Raw genomic sequence first — 25,358 nt, 5'->3', positions numbered from 1 at the left:
GCTGTCAGCTCTTTGCCTTGTGAAGTCTTTGTGTTTCTCTGTCTGGTTGTCTTTGGTGAGAAATCCTGTGGTTTCCCGATTTAACAGCTCAGCACAGGGTGGTTTGAGTGGCCACCCCACAGGATGTCACCATCTCTCCTCTCCTCCCCAGGTTACCCCTGTTCCAAGCCAGTGCTTTTGCGTTCCTAGCACCTGCCAGAGCAATTCTCTCCCTGGAGAAGTGGAAGTGCAATAACACAGGTAATTGTTGTTTATCCTGTATGTTTAGGTGTTGTTTAGGTGACAAACAGCCCAGCTCACCTGGAGTGCAGCTGCCAGAGCCTCTGATGTAAAAACTGGGAGTAAAGAGCAGGGAATATGGAAAGCCTCTCTTTTTACAGTGTTAAAATACCTGCCACAGAAGATTCCTGAAATTGTCCTTGTGGAGTTCAGTTTCTGGGAATTTTTTAATATAAAAACGTTGACAAAGGAGCTGTAACTGTGGCATGAAGTAATTCTTGTGCTCCATTTGCGTTCTGCAAATGTTCCTTCCCGGAATGTTCCAAATGTTGGGAAGCAGCGAGTCCAAGTGAGCCCTTTGAAGTGGTGAGTGGGAGGCAGTTTGAGCAATGAGCAGCATCACCTCCAGACCAGGGTTTTCCCCTGCTGGAGTCATACCTGACAGGTTTTGACAAGATTGGGGTGTTCTTTTTCACTCTCTTCTCTGCTGCTGTCGTCATCCTGGGAGGTTTGAGCTTCAGAGGGAAGAGATTCTGGTTGGGATGGGAGCTTTGGCTTCAGCTTGGACTGGGAATGGTTCTGGCAGTTTTGTGTGTTCAGTGAGGGGTGGTTATTCAGTACCAAGGCTGTGGGCAGTGGGAAGCAGCAGCACAGGCAATAATCAGGCTGCTCACTCCTGACTGGAGCCCTTCCCAGGGCTCCTTTGGACTCTGATAATTTAATTTCTATTATTTGGGTGTTTATACATCTCTGTTATGGCATATTCAAAATGTGATTAACACCCAGCTTGGTCAGAAATAAACTCTGACATCCCTGGGTGGCAAAGCCATTTCCCCAGGACTGCAGATTGTCACAAAGAGCTTTGCTCATCTTCCTCCTGACCCTTTCCCCTCCCAGAGCTGCCAGTGGGGCTGTCCCCAGGGCTCAGCTCCTTCAGTGAGTGACCTGCACTGGGGAGCAGCAGGAGTTTGGGATTGCTGGGGTGCAGCTGAGTAATTCCCCACTGGAGTGGGGAGGGAACTCCTGGCTGACCTTCCTGTCTGGAAATCAGGGCATTTTCCTGTTGGAACCCCGATTGCTGGGAATTTTGGAGCACAGGGAGAAGTGAGGGCTTGGCTGTTTGCCTTCATTTGAGCAGAGCTTGCTCTCTCTGTGAATTTGGGGCTCCTTTATCAGCCGCAGCCCGGGGAGGGGTTTGGTTTGTGTGGGACGGGGCAGAGTGGCTGGGCAATAAAAGAAGCCCCTGTTTTTTGTCTCTTTGGAAGATGTAACAGTTGCAAACGGAACAGCAGAGCTGCTGCACACGGAGCACATCTGGTACCCCCGGATACGAGAGGTAATGTGGGGCTTGCCTTTTGCTGTCACTCTCTCCAGCTCCAGTTAAGTTCCTCACTTTATCATCTGTGTGTTCTTGTCTTTAAGTTGGTGATTTCTTGTTTCACTGCGATCTCCATGTGAATATATCCCTTTGCTCATTTCATGGAAGTCTTCATCTTTTCCACCTGTTCATTGCTGGACAGCAAATACCAGGAGTTAGTTACCACATCCCAAAAGCCGTGCAGTGAAATGCTCGAGAGAGACGAAAACTCTTCTTGTAGCCTTGATTTGTGCAGCAGTTCAGCTGCTGCCAGGCCCCTTGCTGCTGTCCCTGTGCACTGGGGCTGCTGAATCTGCACTTAGGAAATCTGGTTCCTTCCCAAGTGTTTTAAGTTGGAGACTCTTGTGAAAAGAGGTCGATTCTCCCCCAAAGACTTGTGAGATACCTGCAGCTCCTTCTCCACCCTCAGCACTGCAGTGTGAAGTCGTGGTGCCCTGCAGGGCAGGCTGAGGGCTGTGCCACGCCAGGGTGGCAGGTAGAGTAGTCCAAATGAAGGCGTGTGTCATGGAATTGATCTCCCATCCCGTTGCTTTGGGCTGCCGACTTTTTCTTAATTAAAAACAACCCCTCTCTCTTCCCCATGTTCAAACCATAGCTACATCCTGCCAAGAGCCCTGCAGCCAAGAGGGCTGACAGTCTCCTGAGACCACAACGCTGCTCTAATCCAGCTTCTAAGGAGCACTTGTGACCAATGCAGCACACACTCTGCCCCTAGGAGCTAGGAGCATCACCTCGTGGCGCACCAACCCTTGCCGTTCGATCTGAGAGCTTAAAGGTTAGCCTGGACCCCAGGTCTCCTGTCTGACAGTGTGATGTGCTTTCCACACAGCTTCCAGACTGGCCCACTGGTCTGTTGTGTAATAGTTTTGTGGAGAAAACCATAAGTGTTATGCTTAAAGCGATAAGTCACTTAAACATAATGAGCTGTTTTATGACGGAAAAAAAAAAAAAAAAAAATTGCTGAGTTCTTCTGTGTCACTGAATTCTTTTAACTGCAGTTTGTAATCCAGAGCAGAAAAACAAAAGGTGCTTGGCTGTGGCTGTCAGGTGGCACTGAGCTGGCTCTCTGCCCTGTTGTGTGTTCAGATCCAAGGTGCCATCATCATGTCCTCGCTGATCGAGGTGGTGATCGGGCTGCTGGGGCTGCCTGGGGCCCTGCTGCGCTACATCGGGCCGCTGACCATCACCCCCACCGTGGCCCTCATCGGCCTCTCGGGCTTCCAGGCTGCAGGGGAGAGAGCTGGCAAGCACTGGGGCATCGCCATGCTGTGAGTATGCCCCGAGGGGTTCCGGCTGGGCACGCGGGGTTTGGGCTGCTGGGGGAGAGCTGGGGGCGGCTGGGCTGTGGTGGTGTGGAGAAACGCTGTGAGGAGAACCAAACGCCATGAGAAACACATGCTGTGAGGAGAAACACCATGAGAAACACACGTAACAAACACCATGAGAGCCAAACACCATGGTGAGAAACACACACCATGAGAAACACACACTGTGAGGAGAAACACCATGAGAAACACACATAACAAACACCATGAGAGCCAAACACCGTGATGAGAAACACACACCATGAGAAACACACACTGTGAGGAGAAACGCCATGAGAAACACACACCATGAGAAACACGCACGAGAAACATGCACTGTGAGGAGAAACACCATGAGAAACAAACACCATGAGGAGAAGCACACATGAGAAACAACGCCATGAGGAGAACCAAACACCATGAGAAACACACACTGTGAGGAGAAACACACATAACAAACACCATGAGAGCCAAACACCATGATGAGAAACACCATGAGGAGAACCAAACACCATGAGAAACACACGCCATGAGAAACAAACACCATGAGAAACAAACACCATGAGAAAGACCATGGGAACCAAACACCATGAGAAACACACACTGTGAGAAACACCATGAGAAACAAACACCATGAGGAGAACCAAACACCATGAGAAACACCATGAGAAACACACACTGTGAGGAGAAACACCACCATGGGAACCAAACACCATGAGAAACACCATGGGAACCAAACACCATGAGAACCAAATACCATGAGAAGCACAACATGAGAAACACCATGAGGAGAACCAAACGCCATGAGAAACAAACACTATGGGAAACAAAAACACCATGGGAACCAAATACACTATGAGGAGAAACACATGAGAACAAAACACCACAAGAAATACCATGAGAAACAAACACCATGGGAACCAAACACCATGAGAAACAAACATCATGAGAAACAAACACCACGAGACCCAAACAGCATGAGAACCAAACATCGTGAGAAACGCACATGAGGAGAAACACATGAGAAACACCACAGGAAACAAACACCATGAGAAACACACACCCTGAGACACAAACACCATGAGAAATACACACTATGAGAAACAAACACCATGAGAAACACACACCGTAAGAAACAAAACACCATGAGAAACAAACAGCACGAGAAACAAACACCACGAGAAACACCCAGAGTCTGAATGAGGTCAGCTCATCCAGAAATGTGGGAATCAGGACAGAGCAGCTCAGGGCAGTTGCCTGGAGCTCTTCCCTGTAAGGAAATCCTTCCCTGGTAGGGTGGGGAGGCCCCAGAGCAGCTGTGGCTGCCCCTGGATGTGCCCAAGGCCAGGCTGGGCAGGGCTTGGAGCACTCTGGGGCAGTGAAAAGTGTCCCTGCCCATGGTTCCTTCATGGGCCTGGATGGGCTTTAAGGTTCTTCCAACCCAAACCATTCCATGGTAATGTGAGTTTGAGCAGAGAGGAGAGGACGGTGGCCAAAAATGAGGTGTGGAGAGCAAAACTTTATAAAGGAGGAGCCACTGTCTGGGTGGAGTTCAGTGCTGTAGAAAAGGTGGTTTAACAGAACACCAGAGGGATGAAATGCAGTGAGCAGTTTGTGTTTCTGGGCTGGCATTGCTGATTCGTCTGCTACAGCTCCATTGAAACCCCATTTTGGGGAGAAAAGAGAAACAGCTCCATTGAAACCCCATTTTGGGGAGAAAAGAGGCTGAAACAGCTCCCTGTGAAATCCCATTTTAGGGAGAGCAGAGAAACAGCTCCATTGAAACCCCATTTTAGGGAGAAAAGGGGCTGAAACAGTCCCATTAAAACCCCATTTTAGGGAGAAAAGGGGCTGAAACAGTCCCATTAAAACCCCATTTTAGGGAGAACAGAGAAACAGCTCTATTGCAACCCCATTTTAGGGAGAAAAGGGCCTGAAGCAGTCCCATTGAAACCCCATTTTTGGGGGAGCAGACCTGAAGCTCCACACCCGGCTGTGCTGGCTCTGGGAGCAGAGGAATGAATGCCTTGGTGAGATCAGATTGTGATCTCACTAATCTGTTTGCACAGTGCTTTGAACATGTAAAGTATTCTGTAAGTGCAGCTTATGATTTAAAGGGCTCTTGAATTCTGTTTTGTCTTGCATGTTGGCATCGGGAGTATTTTTGCGATTTTGTTGTATTAAGCAGCTGATCCAAAGGAGCGTTTTATTTGTCTGTAAAACAAATTTCTCTGCAAGTTGGGGCTAACACGAAATGAATCAAGCACATCTTTGAATTGGACATGGAAACGTGTAATTAAAGTTGACATTTTTGCAGATTGAAAAAAAAAAATCAATTCAGGAGCAGGATTTAAATGTTAGCCAGTCAATAAAGTATTTCTGGCTTCTGCAGAAGTGTGCAGGGGATTGATGAAATCAGCTCCACAGCTGTGGGAGCCACTCAGGAGTGACTCCAGCTCTGAGGGATGTGGCTCCTGGAATTATCCTGGATATTCTGGGGATATCAAGGTCCTGAATTTGTCCCTGGCCCTGAAGAATCACCTGGGGGCCTCTGGGAGCTGCAGGATTCCAAATTTCCCCATTTCCTGACCTGGCTTGTTCCATGGCTGCTTTATTCCCTTTTATCAGACATTTGCGTTGACATTTATAAAAATAATTATTCCTGATTTGCCTGTTTATCCAGATTTTCCTGGGGCATTCAAGGCTTTGGTGCTGTTTCACAGCCCCTCTCCCGTGCAGCCAATGGAAAATTCATTGCAATAATTGAATATTGTATTTTTTTTACAGCTCTGTGCTAAATCAAATCCAAAGCTCCCTGTCCTCAGGGCAGGTGTGGGAGGGAGGGGAGCCCATGGTGGGTTTTGGGGAGATTCTGGGGTTTCCTGCGTGGAAAAGAAGATGGATATTCTGCTTTTCTCCTGCCCTGCTGAGGGCTGTGAATGCCCTTCCTTTTCCTGGAGGCTGAGGGAGAGGAGAACTGGTTTGTGTCTGATCCGGGGCAGAGGAGAGGCTGAAAATCCTCTCTTTGTTTTTCAAGTCAGCTGATAAAAACATAATCTCAGATTTCAGCAGAGCTTTGCTCCTTCAGACAGCTCCAGCCTTTGGGAGGCCCTTGCAGAGCAGAGCTGGGTGGAGAATTGAGAATTGCTCATCCAGGATTGAGCAACGTGCCCTGAATTCTGACTTATTATCTGTAAAAATAATTTTTAATGTCTAGAGGAGCCTGGCAGTTTCATTGATGGGGGAAATGAATAATAATTGAGATATCTAATACTGATGGACTGCTCTGGCAGCAAATCTTGGGGCTTGGGCTCCATTCTGCTTCATTTGCAGCTGTTTAGTGAAAGATTCATTAAAAAAAAAATAATTCTGAATAAAGGAAAACATTTCCCTGACAGAAATTTTCCCAAGTGCTTTGGAGTTTGATGCAAATTTTGAAATGTAAAAATTCCTGCCCACAGCCCTCCAGTTTCCCTGTTTCCTGCCAGGTGCTGGCAGCGAGTTAAGTTCTGTGTTTTACAGACAGCCCTGGACCACAGGTGGAGTTTGGGGGGACAGAAGGGGCAGCACAGGAATTTTAACTGAAAATCCCCCTTCAGCCTGGGCCTGTCCCTGATCCATTTATCTCCTTGCAGCTGCCGAGGTTTGCAGCACTTCAGAATTCCAATTTGGCATTTGAGGAGTAATAATTTTAATCCTTTTGCTGCCTTGTCTTCTGCTGAAATTGATGTTCTGCATGCAGAGGGTCTGGAGAGGTTTGTGCTGAAAAGGATTTATGATATGTTGGTGCTAATGACATTCCCCTCTTGTCCCACCCTCCTCATCCTCTTTTTTTCCTCAGGACTATTTTCCTAGTGTTGTTGTTCTCCCAGTATGCCAGAAATGTCAAATTTCCCTTGCCCATTTATAAATCCAAGAAAGGATGGACAGCATACAGGCTGCAGCTTTTCAAGATGTTCCCTGTAAGTCGTTGAACTTGTTCTTCCTTAGGCAAAAATAAATAATTACTGGGTTTTTTTGGGGGAGAGGGTGTTGTCGGTTTTTTCTTCAAGATAGAATACTCACAAAGGGTGAGATAAAACTTAAATGGGTTTATTGGAGATGTAATGGATTGTTGGCCACAGGAAATGTTCAGATTTTGTGGAGCTGTGGGAGTGATGGGGAGGGCAGAGGGGAAGGGATGTTTGTGCACACAGGGGAAATGTCTTTTAGTTGTTTTATTTTTGGGTTAGGAAAAGGGTATTGTCCAACAAACTAGACAAAACACTATAAACATTTCTTAACCTATCAACTTTTTACCACGCTACACTATAAATACCTCAAAACCAATCATCTGAAACTACCCCTCATAAATCCTACTGCAATACATCTTTCATAATTCTATTTCTCAGAAATATCTAGTATTATTTACAAACACATGCTTTAAATCTTCATTCCAACTCCATTTCTCAACAACAGCTATCCTGTTCCATAACATTTCTAAATCAACATTTATCTCAAAGTATATATAGTATGTATAAAATATAGTATGCATTTTACACACTGTTTACATACAGTATATATGGTGTGTATTTTATATAATATATACATGCAGTATCTATACATAATAGGTATTTTACATACAAATACATAATCTGTATATAGTATTTTACATACTATTTGCATACAGCATGTATACCTGTATATATGTATTTTACATACTATTTACATGTAGTATATATATAATGTCTTTTACATATTATTTATATACAATATCTATATATAATATGTATTTTACATATTAATGCATACAGTATCTATACATAATATGTATTTTACACACATACATAATCTATATCTAGTATTTTACATACTATTTGCACACAGTATGTATACCTGTATATGGTATGTATTTTACATACTATTTACATGTAGTATATATATAATGTCTTTTATTTATATACAATATATATAGTATGTATTTTACATATGAATACATACAGTATCTATATATAGTATGTATTTTACATACGATATCTATATATAATATGTATTTTACATACAAATCCATACCGTATCACTGTATAGCATGTCTTTTCCATACAAATCCATACAATATCTATATATAGCATGTAATTTCTGTACAAATCTCTGCCATACAAACCTCCCATCCACCCCCCAAAGCTCCCCACAGCTCCATCTCCCCCAGCTTGGGCTCTGGGCTGTTCAGCCCCTCCCCGAGAGGCAGCTGTGGTCTCACTGCCCGCTGTGGTGCTGTCCCCAGATCATCCTGGCCATCCTGGTGTCGTGGCTGCTGTGCTTCATCTTCACGGTGACCGACGTGTTCCCCCCGGACAGCTCCAAGTACGGCTTCTACGCGCGCACGGACGCGCGGCGCGGCGTGCTGCTGGTGGCGCCGTGGTTCAAGGTGCCCTACCCCTGTAAGTGTGCTGCTCCTGGGGTCAGCAGGGTCATTGTTGCTGGTCCAGGATCTCCTGCTGGCTCTGTCTGGGCTTTATTCCATAGCCCTGGCTCCCCGGAACCCAGCAGGGCCAGTGCTGCTGCTCCAGGGTTCTCTTTTCTCTGTCTGGGGTTTATTCCATAACCTTTGGATGGTGGATGATCCATCCATAACCTTTGGGTGGTGGATGATCCATCCCTGGCAGTGTCCCAGGCTGGACAGGGCTCAGAGCAGTCCTGCTGAGGGCTCTGAGGGTCCCTCCCAGTCCAAACCACTCCACAGTTCCAGCACACACCTCTCTCTTGCCTGCTGGTGTATATTTTTTGGGTTTTCCTTGTTTTCAGCTGATTTCCTTGAGGTCTCACCCAAGGAGGGCTGAGGTTCTGGAGCTGCACTTGGCAGGGTTGGTCTGGGTGCCTCTCCTGATAGAAGTGACTGCCCCTCTACCATGGAGATGAGGGCTGGCTGATTTATCAGTCCTTGGCAGTGCAGATAAGGCTGCACAGTGCCAGGGACAGGTTTGCACAGCTCTGCTGCCCTCCCTGGCTCTCATTGTGTGAAGGATCACTCCTGTGGGGAGTTTCTGCCAGCCTGCTGCATTTCCCTGCCCCAAACACACCCATTCAGGGCGAGCACAGCTGTTCATGGCAGGACAATGCCCTGACATGCCAAGGCACTGCTGGCACGGGCAAGTCAGGGAGTGCCAGGCCCTGCTTATCAGAGGGCAGTGACATCATTTACGGGAGAGCACCAAACACTTCACACAGTGTTTTTGGAGGTAATTTTATGTTGGCCAGCTCTGAGTTTAAAGCTGTTAAAGGCTGGGTTTATGGTGTGGGATTGCACAACTGGCTCACCGTTCAGAAATTAACAGGGTCATTAGGGAATAATATTATTTTAGAGTAGAAATACAGGATTTATCAGCTGTGCCACCATATTGTGATGAGGCAGCTCCGTTGTGGTTTCCCATATGCTTTGGTTCTTAAAGGAAATCACTTCTAAAGCAGCAGATGAAGAATGGAGGCTTTTGGGAGAGAAGAGGAGGAAAACTTCTCCACCCTGATCGGCCCATTTGTATTTGTGAGGTTCATTCACTCCTGTGTGACTGAAGATCCCTTTGTTGCAGGAGGCTCATCTCTTTCAAAGAGATAAAAGCATCAAGGCAATTGCTGTGGAAAACCTGCCAGGCTTTTCTGCAGGCTTAAATTAATCTTATTTTCTCTACTACAAAAATTTGGAGCTGGGGGGTGTTTGTGCAGTGATCAGAGCTGGTTGTTGCCACTCTCTGGTCAACTAAACTTGTGACCAAAGGGACTTTTTGGAGCCATAATAATTCCGTGGCATTTGCCTCACTGGCCAGGATTGTTTTCTCACAAGCTGTAGCTCAAATTCCTGATTCCTGAGCAGGGGGATTTTTTTTTTTTTTTTTTTTTTTTTTTTGTGAGGTTTTATGATTCCCTGGGATTTTTCCAAGTGTGATCAAAGCAGCTGGTTTGGCAATTGTTCTTTTGCTCCTTTCATCTCCTTGAACTTGCCAAGGCTGTGTTAGAGTGAGGGGGCTCTGTTGTTCCCTTCAAAGATAAATAAACAGTGCTGGGCACTGGGGAAGGGCCCCCCTCAATCCCAGGGTCACCTCTGGGCCCTCAGGACAAGGACATGGAGGGGCTGGAGCCTGTCCAGGGCAGGGAATGGAGCTGGGAAGGGGCTCAGGGGCAGAAAATGGGATCAGGGGGAGAAAATAGGATCAGGGGAACTTCTGGCTCTGCACAACTCCCTGACAGGAGGGGAGAGCCAGGGGGGATTTTGGATCTTATCCCAAATAGGGTTAAGGGACAGGAGGAGAGGGAGCAGCCCCAGGCCGTGCTCAGGGTGGATTTTGGGGAATATTTCCTGCCCAGCCCTGTTGCAGTGCTGGAGCCCATCCCTGGGGGGATCGAGCAGCAGTTTGGATGTGGCACTTGGGGACATGGCCAGCAGTGACCTGGGCAGTGCTGCTGGGGGATCCCAAAAGCCCTTCCCAGCCCAAAGCACTGCACAGTTCCCCCAGGTTTGTGTGTGTTTGGTAGCCAGGCTGTGTGCTGGGGTCTCAGGGCTTTAGCTGCTCACAGTGACCCCAAGATGTGTTAGAAAGTCTCTTTTCCCAGCCTGGTGCTCAAAGAAGGAGTCAGAGCTCTTCTGTTCTCTTACCCAGCCTTCTGGTGAAATCCTTTCTTCTATTCTTTTAGTATAGTTTTAATGTAATATATATCGTAAAATAATAAATCAGCCTTCAGAACATGGAGTCAGCATTCCCATCTCCTCCCTCATCCTGACCCCTGCGATCACCACCACACAGGGCAGCCAGAGGGTGTCCTGAATCCCATTTCTGGGGCAGGAATGTTTCACTTTTGCTCTCTCCACAGTCCAGTGGGGGCTGCCCACCATCTCGGCAGCGGGAGTGATCGGCATGCTCAGCGCTGTGGTGGCCAGCATCATCGAGTCCATCGGCGACTACTACGCCTGTGCCAGGCTCTCCTGTGCTCCTCCTCCTCCCATCCACGCCATCAACAGGTCTGTCCCGGCCCCAAGCACCTCCTCTGGCTCAGCCTGTCGGGGTTTTTGGCTTTTTTTCCCCTTCTGGATAAGCAGGGATGTGCTCTGGGGTGAAATAATGCGTTTTGGTCATGCTGCGTTTTGGTCGCTTCGGTCCTCAAGGACCCAGGATCTGAAATGCAGGGTGGAAATGGCATCTGGGGTTGTTTTGTTACATTTGAACCCCAGTCCCATTCCTGCTGGAGTCTGTGGGAGTTACCAGCACAATTTCCACAGGGAAAGAGCTCTGAACTGGTTCTGGAATTGGGGTTGTCAAAATCACCCAGAATGCAGTTTAGAAACAAAGAGCAGCTCTGAAGTTTTACCTGAGTTTTTAATATAAATTTCCTCAGTTTAACAATGTGGGGTTCTAAGACTCAGCTGGAATGCAGTTTAGAAATAGCAGCTCTGAAGTTTTATCTGAATTTTTAATACAATTTCCTCAGTTTAGGGATGTGGGATCTAAGACTCACCTCGAATGCAGTTTAGAAACAGAGCAGCTCTGAAGTTTCATCTGAATTTTTAATAAAATTTCGTCAGATTAAGAATGTGGGGATCTGAGGCTCAGGAAGCAGAACTCCAGAGTGTTTCCCAGGTGTGCTGGAGCCTGAACCATGAATTTCAGTGATTCCATGTGGGGCAGATGCCCCTGTGGCCCTCAGGAGCACCCCAGTGAATGGTGCCTGTACCAACTCTTGTGCTCTCTTTGGGATTTCCAGGGGGATTTTCATCGAGGGGCTCTCCTGTGTTCTGGATGGAGTGTTTGGGACAGGGAATGGATCCACCTCCTCCAGCCCCAACATTGGGGTCCTGGGCATCACAAAGGTGAGAAGTGCATTGCTGGGAGCCCTCAGGGGATCCTTGTGTTCATAGTTCTCTTCCAGGAGCCCATTCTGCTCCATCCCTGTGCACACAAACTTCCCAGACCGTTCTGAGTGTCTGTACCAGCTCTTGTCCGAGGGAAATGCATTATTGTACATCAGGACCTCAAAAATCCCTTTATCCAGACTAAAATGCAGTTAGAATCCCCATAAAGCAGATGCTGCTGCATAAACTCTCTTGGAAAACCCAGGCAGCATTCCAGGGCTCTGGGGTGTTTGAATTGAGGCATAAACCCTGTAAACTGTGCAGAAATTGCTGCTTTTTGGGTGTCTTGCTCTGAATGCATCAGCAGGAAAAGACTTTTTAATGCCTCACACACAGTAAAATGCAACGGGAGGTGCTTGGGTTTACCTGAGTCTGTACTGGGCCAAGGTAATTTCAGAGCTGAAAGGACCCTCAATATTTGGTTTAAGGCTCAGGGATTTATGTATTTCTGGTGATGCTGCTCAATAAAGTGTGTGAGTGCTTGAGGGGCTCCCCTGCTCTCGTGTGGGGCTGGGTCTGTGCCTGGCTGAGCTGGGAGGCCTTGGCTGCCCAGAAATCTGCCTGATAATGTTAATTTAACCTTGGTAAGGAACACCAAGGGTGATTTATGTTGTACATCGTTCCACCTTGCTGGGTGTCGAACGTGGGAGCCATAAGTCCTTCGTGCAAGGATGGAAAATTATCTGATCACGTATAAATGATGTATTTGTCCTCAGCCCTCCCTTGTGCTGCACAAAGGGCGATTCTGCTGCCTTGGGGTGCAATTCAGCACTCTAGAGCACCATCTGCTGTCTGTACCAGCCACCTCCCAGCTGATGGAAATCTCCTAGGAGAGAAGTTGTGCTCACAAAAAAACCCTTAAAGAAAGGTTTATTCTGTTCTGCTCCCTTCCCATTGTTGCTTCGTGGGGGTTGAGATGAATTAACAGCACTTTGTTTTGTGAGCAGCCCACAGAAATGAGCGTGCATTTCGTGCTGGGGCAGTGGAAAGCTGAAGTGGCAGCTGTGGCAGGGAGTGGAGCTGCCCAGGCTGTGCTCTTGTTCCCTCTCTGCACTTTCATTCCCCAAAATCCGGCAGTTCCTCAGCTCCAGGTAGAATTTTGGCACAGAATTTTGACACAGAGATGCTCTGCTGTTGATTTGGGAGAGGAGATCTCCAGTGCTGCATCACCAGGGCTTTTCCCTGCCTTGAAATCGGTGTGTAATTGCACTTAAATTTAAATTCTGCTGGATGGAGGGGCTGCAGAGCCGTTGAGCTTTGTGCGTTTTACTTGATGAGAGCAAGATAATTAACTCTGATTAGCTGGGGCTAAAGCAGCTCCTGCCAGGGGCGTGATGCTGAAATGGAGGCTCCAGGTACCATTTCATGCACTCCAAAATAATCACTCCAAAATAAGTGTGTGTGTGCTGGGAATAAACACAGAGCTGAGCTGAATGCTGCCTGGGATGTTTTCAGTAGCTTTAATTTGTTTGCATAAATAAATGTCACTGTCATGCAGCTTTTCAGAGGATTTGCCTGTTTCTGGCAGGAAGAGAATTGTAGGGCAGGATCTCATTGGTTCAACAGAAATGAATATTTCTATAAAGAGCAGAGAAAGGTGCCAACTAAATTCTGTTGTAATTCCAGTTATGGTGCAGCAGAGCTCTGTTTGCAGGGGTGGGAGCTCACCTGGAGCTCAGCAGTGAGGAATGGGAGCAAGGAAGGATTTTCCCCTCCCCAGACCTGTTGGATCTGTAGTTTCCCGTTTCTCTCATTCGGCTCAGTCACACACGATGAACAAATGAATATTTCCTTTTTGAACCCTGCTGCTCTGCGCCAGGGGACCTGCAAAGGGCTTTTCTAGAAACCACCTCAATGTAAAGGAGTTTTTGTTGTTCCTGGGGCACCTTTTGTGGCAGTGGAAGATGTTAAAGTACCAACTTCAGGTTTATCCACTACCCCTGCACCACAGAGAGCCTGCTTGAATCTTGGGTGCTTAAAATAAAACTGGGAAGGAAGTGCAGGCCCTTGGTTTCAGTGTTAGCACGGCCCTGATTTGCATTCAGCCCTGCTCTCTGAGCTTGGGCTAACCTAAGCCTAAAAATCCTGCTCCTCCTTCCCACAAACTGGTTCATCTATTCCAGTGTCCCAGGGCAGCAGCACACAGGATTTATTTGATATATTTCCATTTCCATTTTGCTTTCTGTCCCCTAGCTGGGTTCCACCAGCTTTCCTGGTGACTGAGGCAGTTCCAGATGGTTTTAGGGCTGGCCTGGGGAGGCTGAGCTTGGCTGCAGAGCAGCTGTGCCTCAGCTGAGCCCTCCAGCACCAAAACAAAACACACACAGCGTGGCACTCACATTCCCTGAAAAATCCTTTATCCTAGGTGGCTGAGAAGCCTCAGAGAAAAGGAGAACAATTTTTATCTCATTTGCTTCTCCTGAGTTTGAAGATTGTTTACCCACAGGTGATTGTTTTATTTGTTTCTGCTGTGAGTTTTGTCTCATTGGCCAAGCTGTGTCGAGACTCTGAAAAGAGTCACAAGTTTGAGTTTTCATTATTATCTTTTTAGCATTCTGTAAGTATCCTTTCTGTATTCTTTAGAATAGTATAGTATTTTTAAATATATTATAGTATATATAATATATATAGTATAGTGTAATATAGTATAATATATAGTATAATACAGGGTAATATATATAGTATAGTATAATATGTATATAGTGTGTATATATAGTATATATATATATATAGTGTGTGTGTGTGTATATATATATATATATATGATAATAAATATACTATAGTATATATAATGTATATATACACCTGTGAGTACAATAACACAGGAGCCAGGAATGAGCTGAAATGAAACCTGAGCAGCAGAACCAAGCTATGTTGAGACTCTGGAAAGAGTCACAAGTTTGAGTTTTCATTATTATCTTTTTAGCATTCAATAAGTGTTATTTCTGTATTCTTTAGTATAGTATAGTATTTTAAAATATATTGTAGTATATATAATATATATTTAGTATAATACATATATAGTATATATAGTATAGTGTATGCTATATACTATATATATTATATCTAGTATATAATATATATAGTATACTATGCTATATATAATATATCTAGTATATATTATATATACTGCAGTATATATATAATATATATTTTTATATATATTATATATACATTATATATATTTTATATATACATTATATATATTTTATATATATTATATATATATATATATATATATATATATAAATAAATATACTGCAGTATATATTATATATATATATATATATACCTGCGAGTACAATAACACAGGAGCCAGGAATGAGCTGAAATGAAACCTGGGCTACAGAGCCAAGCTGTGTCTAGACTTTGGAAAGAGTTATGAGTTTTCATGATTATTCTTTTAGCATTCTGTAAGTATCCTTTCTGTATTCTTTAGAATAGTGTAGTATTTTTAAATATATTATAGTATATATAGTATAATATATATAGTATAATATATATAGTATAATATATATAGTATATATGTATAGTATGTAGTATATACTATATATAATATATATAGAGTGTGTAATATATATAGCATAGTATAATATGTATAATATATATAGTATATATATTTAATATAGTATATATATATATTATATATAGTATATACAATATATACTATAGTAAATATACTATAGTACATATAATATATATATTTACACCTGCGAGTACACTAACCCAGGCACCGGGAGTGAGCTGCAGTGAAACCCGAGCTGCAGAAGGCAGCAGCAGGTGTGAGACTGGGCTGGGCAGCCCTGACCCGTGTCCTGTGCTGTTCCCTGCAGGTTGGCAGCCGCAGGGTGATCCAGTACGGAGCTGCCTTCATGCTGCTGCTGGGCATGGTGGGCAAGTTCAGCGCGCTCTTCGCATCGCTGCCCGACCCCGTGCTGGGCGCTCTCTTCTGCACCCTCTTTGGTAAGGGCCTGGGCTGCCAGCTCTTCTGGGGAGTGTTTGATGGTGGGATCCTCTGTGCTCCTACAGGCGTGGTTTGGAATGGAAAGGACGGGTCCTTTTATGTAATATATATATATATAAATATAAATAAAACATAAAATATACATATAAATATATGCACAACACAAAAATAAAAATATAAATATACACAATCCACAGAAATAATATATATATAAATATATATATAAAAAAACACATAATAAAATATGTATGTATAAAAATATATATAGAACACAAACATGAAATACATAAAAAACACAAAAATTATGTATATATAAATATATATAAAACGCACACATAAAATATGTATTTATAAATATATATAAATCACAAAAATAAAAAATATATATAAATCACAAAAAATTATATATTAAAAATATATATAACACAAACATAAAATATATGTATAAAATATATATAAATCACAAAAATAAAAATATATCTAAAACACAAAAATTATATATACATAAATATATATAAAACACAAACATAAAATATTATGTATAAATATATATATAAAACACTAACATGAAATATATACATAAAACACAAAAATTATATATACACATAAATATATATAAAACACAAACATAAAATATATTTGTATAAAAATATATATAAATCACAAAAATAAAATATATATACAAAACACAAAAATTATATATATAAATATATATAAAACACACAATAAAATATATATGTATAAAAATATATCTAAATCACAAAAATAAAAAATATATATGAAACACAAAAATTATATATATATAAAATATATATATAAAACACAAACATAAAATATATATGAAACACAAAGCGATGTTACTGACTTGTTTAGCAGAAGGAAATCCTCAGAGGAAGGAATAACATTGCTTTCCTAATAATCTACCCAAATCTTCCTTTCCTAATAATCTACCCAAATCTTCTCTTTCTGGTTGCAATGTGGTTTCATGGTGCACTGATTCCCAGGTTTGCTGATTTCTAAAAGTACAGATTAAAAGGAAAAAGAAAAAAAAGCAGTTGCTGTGCTATTAAGAAATCCCCATGCACTTTTCTGACAAATTACCCCAGATGTACTGGGGCATATCTCCAGGGATATTTTGCTGGGTTTGGGGGTTTTTTGAAGAAAAGGAGTTACCTGAAAGCTGCTCTTGGGCTGTTTTGCTGTGTTCAGGGATGATCACGGCCGTGGGTCTGTCCAACCTGCAGTTCATCGATCTCAATTCCTCTCGCAACCTCTTCGTGCTGGGATTTTCCATCTTCTTTGGGCTCGTGCTCCCCAGCTACCTGAAACAGAACCCCCTGGTCACAGGTACGTGTTCCTGCTCCTCCATCAGCCCTTCTGCCCCGTGCTCTCCTGGAAAATCCATCAGGCACAGGGGGCGGGAAGAGAAACCCAAATTGTGGGGGGAAAAGCCCAAATTGTGCAGGAAAACCCCCAAACTGTGGAGGAAAAACCCCCAAATTGTGGAGGAAAAATCCCAATTGTGGAGGAAAAACCCCAGTTGTGGAGGAAAACCCAAATTGTGGAGAAAAAATCCCCAAATTGTGGAGGAAAAATCCCAATTGTGGAGGAAAAACCCCCAAATTGTGGAGGAAAAACCCCAAATTGTGGAGGAAAACCCCCAAATTGTGGAGGAAAAACCCCTAAGTTGTGGAGGAAAAACCCCCAAATTGTGCAGGAAAACCCCCCAAATTATGCACAGTAAAGGCTGTAGGTCCAGACAAGAGAATTCTTTCAGAGCCTGAGACCTGCAGGGGATGTTCCAGTGGGACACAGCTGGAGCTTTCCTGCTTTCTCTTGGTGCAGTTACCAGCTGGGCTGAAATAAAAACTGAAAGGGTGCATGTGAGCTGAAAATGACGCTAAAAGATAAAGGGGAAGCACCAAGGCAGAGTTTGGAAGGTGGGGAATTGTTTGGGGGTTGAAACTTTCTGTCCCTCAGACGTGTTCTAGGTGTTAATTTTAATTTTAGTGAATTCCCTTGCAGACTGATAAGGGAATTGTGGCTTTGAGGAGTTCACTGGGAAGCTTCTCTGTTTTCATGTGACCCTCATGCCAGTGTGTGTCACCAGACATGGGCTCAAAGGAAATATTTCACTGCTTTGGGCTTGTCTGGGGGCTTTTTAACCAAATATTAACTGACTTTTCTTTCCACTATGCCTTCAGCCCAGGATTTAAGGGCATATCTGTCCTGCTGTAAGTGGTTAGAAAAGCAGATCCCTCAAGCTTTATGTGGTTAATGCAGTGTTCTTCCATAGCTGGGGCTGGGAATCCTTGCCCCTTTGAAGAGTTAAAAAGGATTGTTCGTAAAATATTTGTTAAAGTAATTATTATTATTTATATAAAAGATTTATAAAGGAATCATTATATAAAAATTACAATTTTACAGTCTGAACGCTTCCCTTTTGCACTCCACGGTTTCCTGCTTAGCTGTGCCTGCAGTAGGAACTGAAACGGTGCTTTGTGACATTTCTGTGAGCAGCTGACAACTTCCTGAAAATTGCATTTTCGGGGGAACAATGTCCCGTGCTGGTGGCCTGGGGAAGGTTCTGCATCAACCCCCCGTGCCTCCCTTTGTGAGCAAACCCTCGCTGAGCCCAGCACGGGAGCCGGGAGGGACTCAGGGGGGTGTGGGGGATGAAATCCCAGCAGGTTTTCCTCCCCTGTCGCTGCAGGAATTGCAGGCATTGATCAGGTGCTGAACGTGCTGCTCACCACGGCCATGTTCGTCGGGGGCTGCGTGGCCTTCGTGCTGGACAACACCATCCCAGGTGAGCCTGACTCATGGGAGCCCTCAGCATCCTTGGAAAATGGCAGGAATACCTGGGTATAAACAGCATTCCCTGCAGACAGGCAGAAATCCCTGGGTATAAACAGAATTCCCTGCAGACAGGCAGGAATCCCTGGGTATAAACAGAATTCCCTGCAGACAGGCAGAAATCCCTGGAAAATGGCAGGAATCCCTGGGTATAAACAGCATTCCCTGCAGGAAGGCAAAAATCCATGGAAAATGGCAGGAATCCCTGGGTATAAACAGCATTCCCTGCAGACAGGCAGAAATCCCTGGGTATAAACAGCATTCCCTGCAGGAAGGCAGAAATCCCTGGGTAAAAGCAGCATTCCCTGGAAAAAAAATAGAATTCCCCGGAGAAAAGCAGAATTCCCTGGAGAAAAGCAGAATTCCCTGGAGAAAAGCAGAATTCCCTGGAGAAAGGCAGAATTTCCTGGATAAAAACTAGGATTCCCTGGAAAGAAGGTAGAATTCCCTGAGAAAAGGCAGCATTCCTTGCAGAAAGGCAGAATTCCCTGGAAAGTGGCAAAATTCCCCTGGATAAAAACGAGAGTTCCCTGGAGAAAGGCAGAATTCCCTGGGTAAAAGCAGCGTTCCCTGGGGCAGAACAGCAGCAGCAGATCCCTGCTTTTGGGGTGGCTGTTTCCACAGCAGGAGCAGAGTCCTTTCCTGCCCTCCCTTCTCTGAGAGCACCTCAGGTTTAAATCCATCCTGTAAAACACCTGAAAACCCTGATAAAACCAAACCAGTCTCCAGTAAAACTGTCCCCAGTAAAACTGGAGATCCAAACCTGCTTCCACTCCAGAGGAATAATTTGCCTTGAATTCCAGTTAGAAAATAAAGCAGATAATGTGGTTTTTTCCCTTTTGGAGGAGCCTGGAACATCTTCCCAGAGCTTTGTGTCCATGTCAAGGTATCCCTATGAATATAAACACATTTTCCTCCTTTCATTCTGATTTCCAGGAAGCCCCGAGGAGAGGGGAATTCGGAAGTGGAAGAAAGGGGTTGGCAAAGGCAGCAAATCCCTGGATGGCATGGAAACCTACGATCTGCCTTTTGGCATGAACTTCATTAAAAAGTACAGGTGTTTCAGCTTCCTGCCCATCAGCCCCACCTTCGTGGGCTACACGTGGAAAGGCTTCAGGAAAAGCAGCAGCTGCAGGAGTTCAGATGAAGACTCAGAAGCTACAGTATAGCCTTAGCTGAAATTATATTATCTAGTTGTAGTCAGAGATGTATTTGCAGTTTCTTGCTGATTAAGAAGCATTAAAATATATGTTTTGTATATCTGCATTTAAATTCTGGAACCAGAGCTGAGACGGATTTAAAAAAAAGAAAAAAGAAAAAAAAAAAAAAAAAAAAAAAAAAGCTTTTCCTGCTGTGGGAGCTGGGAGCCAGGTCTGGTGTCTCTGGGGCAAATCCTGCTGATTTGGGGAGCTTGGAGAGAGCTGTGCCCCTGATTCTGTGGGGAGCTTGGAGAGAGCTGTGCACCTGATTATTCTGTTGGTTTTTAATGGGTTTAGGTGGAGCTGTGGAGGTGCTGCTGCAAAATTTGGTTTTTATTGTGATTTTATTGGAGCTCTCGGCGTTGGTTATGCCAGGAGAGCTGAACCTTGGAGAAGGAGGGAGGGAAAAAGGGAGAAAAGGAGAAATATTTCCTTCAGATGCCGTGGATGCTGCTCAGTGATCTGCACATTCCCAGTGCCCTGGAAACGGCTCAGCTGATGCTGGCAGCTCAGGGGAGTTCCATTCTGTGCTTTCAGTGCCACAGCAGAGCTCAGACAGGAACTTTCTGGAATAACTCTGCCCCTGGAAGCCGTGGCTGGCTCGGTCTGCCGCAGCCCCTTCTTTTCCTGGCAGCATTTCTCATTTCTGCACCTCTGCCTTCCCCACCAGGGTTTCCTTGGGGGACACAGGGATGGCAAAGCTGGGCTCACACAGGATTCCTGTGACCAGCAGGATGTGCCCTGGCCAGAAATGTTAATTAGCTGAGCAGCTCCAAGCAATTAACAGTTGTTCCCTGCAGGGAAAGCCGCGCTGGGCTCTGAGCAGGGTTTTGGTTTTTTATTTTGCTGATGGCTCTTCTCCTCTTGTGGGGCTTCTCCAGAGGCTGATGGCTGCTGGAAGGGCTTTGGGAGAGCAGAGACACTGCACCTGCAGCCTCACCCACCCATGGCTTCACGGGTATTGGGTCCAATCAGGGCACCACTCAGAAATCCTTTCCTTTTTCCTGGAGTAGTCTCAGCTCTGCTGTTATGTGGGTGTTCACGCTCATCATGCATTCATGATTAACAGTTTTATTCCTGTTTAATGTTCTTACTATTGCAAGTTAGTTTTAGACTTCAGTGTGGCCCCAAAAGCATTTTCAGCTGTGGAGATCATCAGGGAAATGTCGTGTAATGTAATTTCGAGGCCAGTAACGCTCTACGGTGCTTGCATTTTGTATTCCTGGGAAACCCATACCAGTAGGTCCTGTAATAACCCCCCTGATCTATTTATCCACGTTTGACTACTGGACAGGAGCACAGGAGCTCTGTTTTCTCTCAGCCTGCTCCCAGGGGAATTTGTTGTGGGTTTTTGAAGCATGGACGGGTTGGGGTGGGGAGGAGCTGAGTAGTGTAGAGTGGGAACGGCTCCGTGGAGCTCGTTCTCAGCATGCCGTGGCTGTTGCCAGAAACTGTTTTCCCCCGTTTTCCCCGTGCCCAAGCATGCCTTTGTTCCTGCTTCCCTCGGGGAACTCTCACTAGTTTGCAGCCCTGGTGTCGCTCGGGCTCCAGAGCCGCTCGGAAGTCGTTGTGTGGTAGACGAGGTTGGTTTGCCTGTGAAACAAAAAAACAAAAAGTCATTTTTGCTCGTTTTTCAGTGTTTTCCTCCCCAGGGAGCGAGGTGTTGGGGTTCCCCTGCCTGCCTGCACAGGGTTTTGGGTGTGGGCAGATTCCAGATCCCCCGGCAGGGGTGGAGGATGAGGATGAAGCTGCAGGTTTGGGGAGCATTAAAATCCCAAATTCCAGGATTTGGGTGCCCATGCTGAGCAGGGCTGGAGAGGATGAAGCTGCAGGTTTGGGGAGCACTAAAATCCCAAATTCCAGGATTTAGGTGCCTGTACCAAGCTCTGGCAGGGCTGGAGAGGATGAAGCTGCAGGTTTGGGGAGAACTAAACACAAATTGTGTGTCCAGGTGCAGCCTGACTGCCAATGCTGGATTTTCCTCCCTGTCCTTCCCTGCCTTTTCCAACGCCAAGCACCCAGGGGAGTTGGCAGCTGAGAGGTGAGTGAAGAAGTGATTGAGAATTTTCAACCAGATTTGGAGAGGGAAGGGCAAATATTCATGGTAGAAATCTCATTTTGTCATATCAGAGGTGGCATCAGTGTATACAAACAAAGTAACTTGGGATTTTTTGTAATTGATATTCTCTTGTATTTTTTTTAGGTTCGATTAAGGGTTCTTGCTGACATGTTGAAACACGTTTTCTAAAGCAAATACTTGCAAATTATGCCTCTAGAAATTTAGGTTTCGTAGCTGACAGCTATGACTGATTCACGTTGTCATATTGGAGGGACTTAGCTCAGAAAGCTCAAACCTTTTCAACCCCAAATTTGCTTTTATTGCCTTTTAATACTGACTTGAAATATGACAACTTGGTTTGTACATGAATATTGCAGTATTTTATTTCCATATATTAAGAAAATAACATTTCCACTCAGGACAACAGCGGTGTTTTCCTGGGAGGGAGTGGTATGAGTGTCATGACAATGTCATGTGATGGTAGAATTTCTTCATTGACGAATCTATAGTGGTTGTGTATACTTTATTTACCCATCGTTGCGTTCCTACCCAAAACTGGAGCCTTTTGTTGTTTCCTCCCTGCTGAGCCCTCCGGGGGGGCAGAATTGGAGAAAACCCCTCACTACCGGGTCACTGACACCCCAAAAGTTGTGCAGATCCTGACGTTTTGGGTCCGAGCAGCGCTGCGGGCACTGGCGGTGGCAGCGCCCGAGTCTGCTGGTCTGGCTGAGCCTTGGGTGCCTCCCCCAGCCGAGCAGCCTGGCTGAGACCAGCGCCGCTTCCCCTCCTTCCTCGTGGCCTTCTCCCGCCAAAATCCGCTTTTTTCTCCTTTTTCTCCCGTTTTCTCTCCTGTTCCGAGCAGGGCTGGCCGCTCGTTTCTGGCAGCAGAGCCCGCTGGGCGCAGTTTGTGGTTCTGGGGGCTGAGATCTGGGATGGGTTTGGAGCCACCCCGGGTGCTCCTGGCTGGGATTTGGGTGACACCGGGGTGGCTCTGCCCTCCTGAGCCCCCTCTGCTGCCAGCCCCGATAATTCCCGTGTTTGTCTGTTCAGAACAACCTCTGGCATAACAAACTATTGACTGTTCTTAGGCGGTGGGGATAAATTTCCTTTTTTTTTTTTTTTATTTTTTTTTTATTTTTCCCATGACTTTTCGTGACTGACTTTGGCTGTAAAACTTTTTTTGGGGGGTGGGGTTTTTTTGTTCGATTATTTTTTGTTGTTCTCGTTCCAAGATGTGTAATTCTTTTACGGATTTTTTTTTTTATTATTCCTTTTTTTTTTTTTTTCTAACATTGCTTCATTAAACATTAAATATTTAAAAATGTAATATTTGGACCAGATGTTGTGAATAATAGTAGATAAAGCTATTTTATTCTGTATTTTTAAAGCTGTTCAGTATAAATAAACGCGGGCATAGATGCAGTGGTTGTTCTTTTGGTGGTGAATTGGGCAATTACAGGATCCTGGGTTTGGGTTGGAAGGGAAGGATTCCTCCCTAATTGATCCATTCCTTCCTGATGGGTGATTAATTAATTGATTAATGGATTATTAATTTCAGAATCCAGGTGATGATGGCGAGACCCAACCCAGAGCCTTCCCTTTCTTCAGATTTTCTGCCTGTTCCTGGGATTCTTCCTGGGATTTCCTGCCCATTCCTTTTGATTCCTGCCCCTTCCTGGGATTCCCTCCCCATTCCTGGGGTTCTTCCTGGGATTCCTTCCTTCCAGGACATGGCAAAAATCAGGATTTAACCCCAGTTCCACAGCCAAGATCCCCCTGTGCTCCCACAGGTCCCCACTCCAAACCTCTTATTGCAATTTCCATTTCTATTTCCATTTCCATTTCTGTTTCCATTTCCATTTCTATTTCCATTTCTATTTCTATTTCTATTTCTATTTCTATATTTCTATTTCCATTTCTGTTTTTCTCTTTGCATCCCCCCCCCCGAGCTGAGGGCCAGGGGAGGCTCTCCCCCTGTTTGGGGACAATTCCTGGGGTTTGGGGCCGGCCCCATTGTCCCCTCTCCCCACCACAAAGGGCCTCCCATCCCTGCCAGCCCTGGAGATGCTGCTGGAATATCAATCCTGACCCAGCCCCGCTCCCTTTCGCCGAGCCAGGCCTTCCCTGAGCCAGAACTTCTCATATTTTACACAGAAATCCAAGGAAATCTGGGAAAAAAGGCCCATTCCAGCCTGTGCCTGCAGAGAGGCCAGTTTGGCTCAAGCAGCTGCTTTGATAATTTCTTTGTTTTGGGGTTATTTGGGTTTCTTCTTTCCTTTCCCTTTCGTGTGGGCTGTTTCTAGGCGAATTCCTTCAAAAGAAAAAAAAAGCCCACAGGAGCCACAAAGCTCTGGGAAAGGTCAGGGGCAGACAAAGGAGGAGGGACACGGCTGCTGCTGCTCTGGAATACTGAACACCCCCAAATTCCCCATAAACACCCCCAAAACACCCCCAAACTCTCACCAAGCTCCCCCAAAGTGTCCCCAGGGTGCTGGGGCTGGACGGGCAGGATGAGAGCCCGACCCTGGGAACGCTGAGTGCTGCAGCTGCTGCTCCAGCATTCAATTTAATTTGAATTTCTCTCCTCCTCCATCCCAGCTCGGGGGCGGTTTTGGATCCGAGGGGAGCAGCCAAGCGTGTGTGTGCTCTGTGCTCAGCTCTGGCGCTGGATATCCCTGGATCTGGGGCTTTTTGGGGCAGAAAAACTGCTCCAGCCTGGGGGATGCAGCCCAGGAATTCCCTCTGGGCATTCTGGACAAAGCTGGAGCCGATTGTGGGAGCATTTCCAGCCCGGCTGCGTGGGATGGGGATTCCTTCGGGATTCTGGTCTTGGCAGTGGGGCTGGAGAATCCCTTGGGATCCTGTTCCTCACGTTGGAAATGGGGGATCTTTGGGATCCTGTTCTGACCATCAGGAAGGGGGATTCCTTTGGGATCCTGTTCCTGCCATGAGTAATGGGGGATCTTCTGGGATCCTGTTCCTGACATTGGGAATGGGGAACGTTTTGGGATCCTGTTCTGGCCATCAGGAAGGGGGATTCCTTTGGGATCCAGTTCCTGGCACTGGGAATTGGGCATTTTTGGGATCCTGTTCCTCACACTGGGAATGTGGAACCTTTGGGATCCTGTTCCTGACATTGGGAATGGGGAATCCTTTGGGATCCTGTTCCTGACATTGGGAATGGGGCATTTTTGGGATTCTGTTCCTAACACTGGAAATAGGATTTGCATTTTTGGGATCCTGGCTGTGACAGTGGCGACAGGGCGTCCTTTGGGACTCTGCCCTTGGCACCAGGGATGGAGAATCCTTCCAGACCCCTCAGGTGACACCGGACTGGAGCCGGGGGGTCCTTGGGGAACCCGGAACCTGCCCAGGGACGTTCCTGGAGCATCCCTCGGGATGTCCGGGCGGGGGCAACGCGGCTCCCCGAGGTGCCATCCTTTGGGGTCGCCAACCCTGGGACCTGGGAGGGGATCCGGGATGCGGGAGGGGATCCGGGTT

The 25,358-nt window shown here is 45.5% G+C and overlaps 1 protein-coding gene across 1 annotated transcript in view; it reads left to right on the top strand.

Annotated features, from left to right (window-relative positions):
- SLC23A2 (solute carrier family 23 member 2) overlaps positions 1-23,279 on the top strand; it is a 52,262-nt gene extending 28,983 nt beyond the window's left edge. Inside the window, exons 6-16 of the mRNA XM_058042312.1 lie at positions 152-240; positions 1,485-1,555; positions 2,684-2,865; positions 6,743-6,863; positions 8,165-8,321; positions 10,744-10,891; positions 11,632-11,737; positions 15,613-15,742; positions 16,953-17,090; positions 18,457-18,552; positions 19,536-23,279. Coding sequence (XP_057898295.1) covers positions 152-240; positions 1,485-1,555; positions 2,684-2,865; positions 6,743-6,863; positions 8,165-8,321; positions 10,744-10,891; positions 11,632-11,737; positions 15,613-15,742; positions 16,953-17,090; positions 18,457-18,552; positions 19,536-19,768 — 1,471 coding nt within the window. The 3' untranslated portion in view covers positions 19,769-23,279. The remainder of the gene's footprint in view (positions 1-151; positions 241-1,484; positions 1,556-2,683; positions 2,866-6,742; positions 6,864-8,164; positions 8,322-10,743; positions 10,892-11,631; positions 11,738-15,612; positions 15,743-16,952; positions 17,091-18,456; positions 18,553-19,535) is intronic.
- The last annotated feature ends 2,079 nt before the right edge of the window (positions 23,280-25,358 follow it).

The sequence above is a fragment of the Melospiza georgiana genome, chromosome 31 (genome assembly GCF_028018845.1).
Source record: "Melospiza georgiana isolate bMelGeo1 chromosome 31, bMelGeo1.pri, whole genome shotgun sequence".
Taxonomy (NCBI): domain Eukaryota; kingdom Metazoa; phylum Chordata; class Aves; order Passeriformes; family Passerellidae; genus Melospiza; species Melospiza georgiana.
This window is presented reverse-complemented; position numbering and strand designations above follow the sequence as displayed.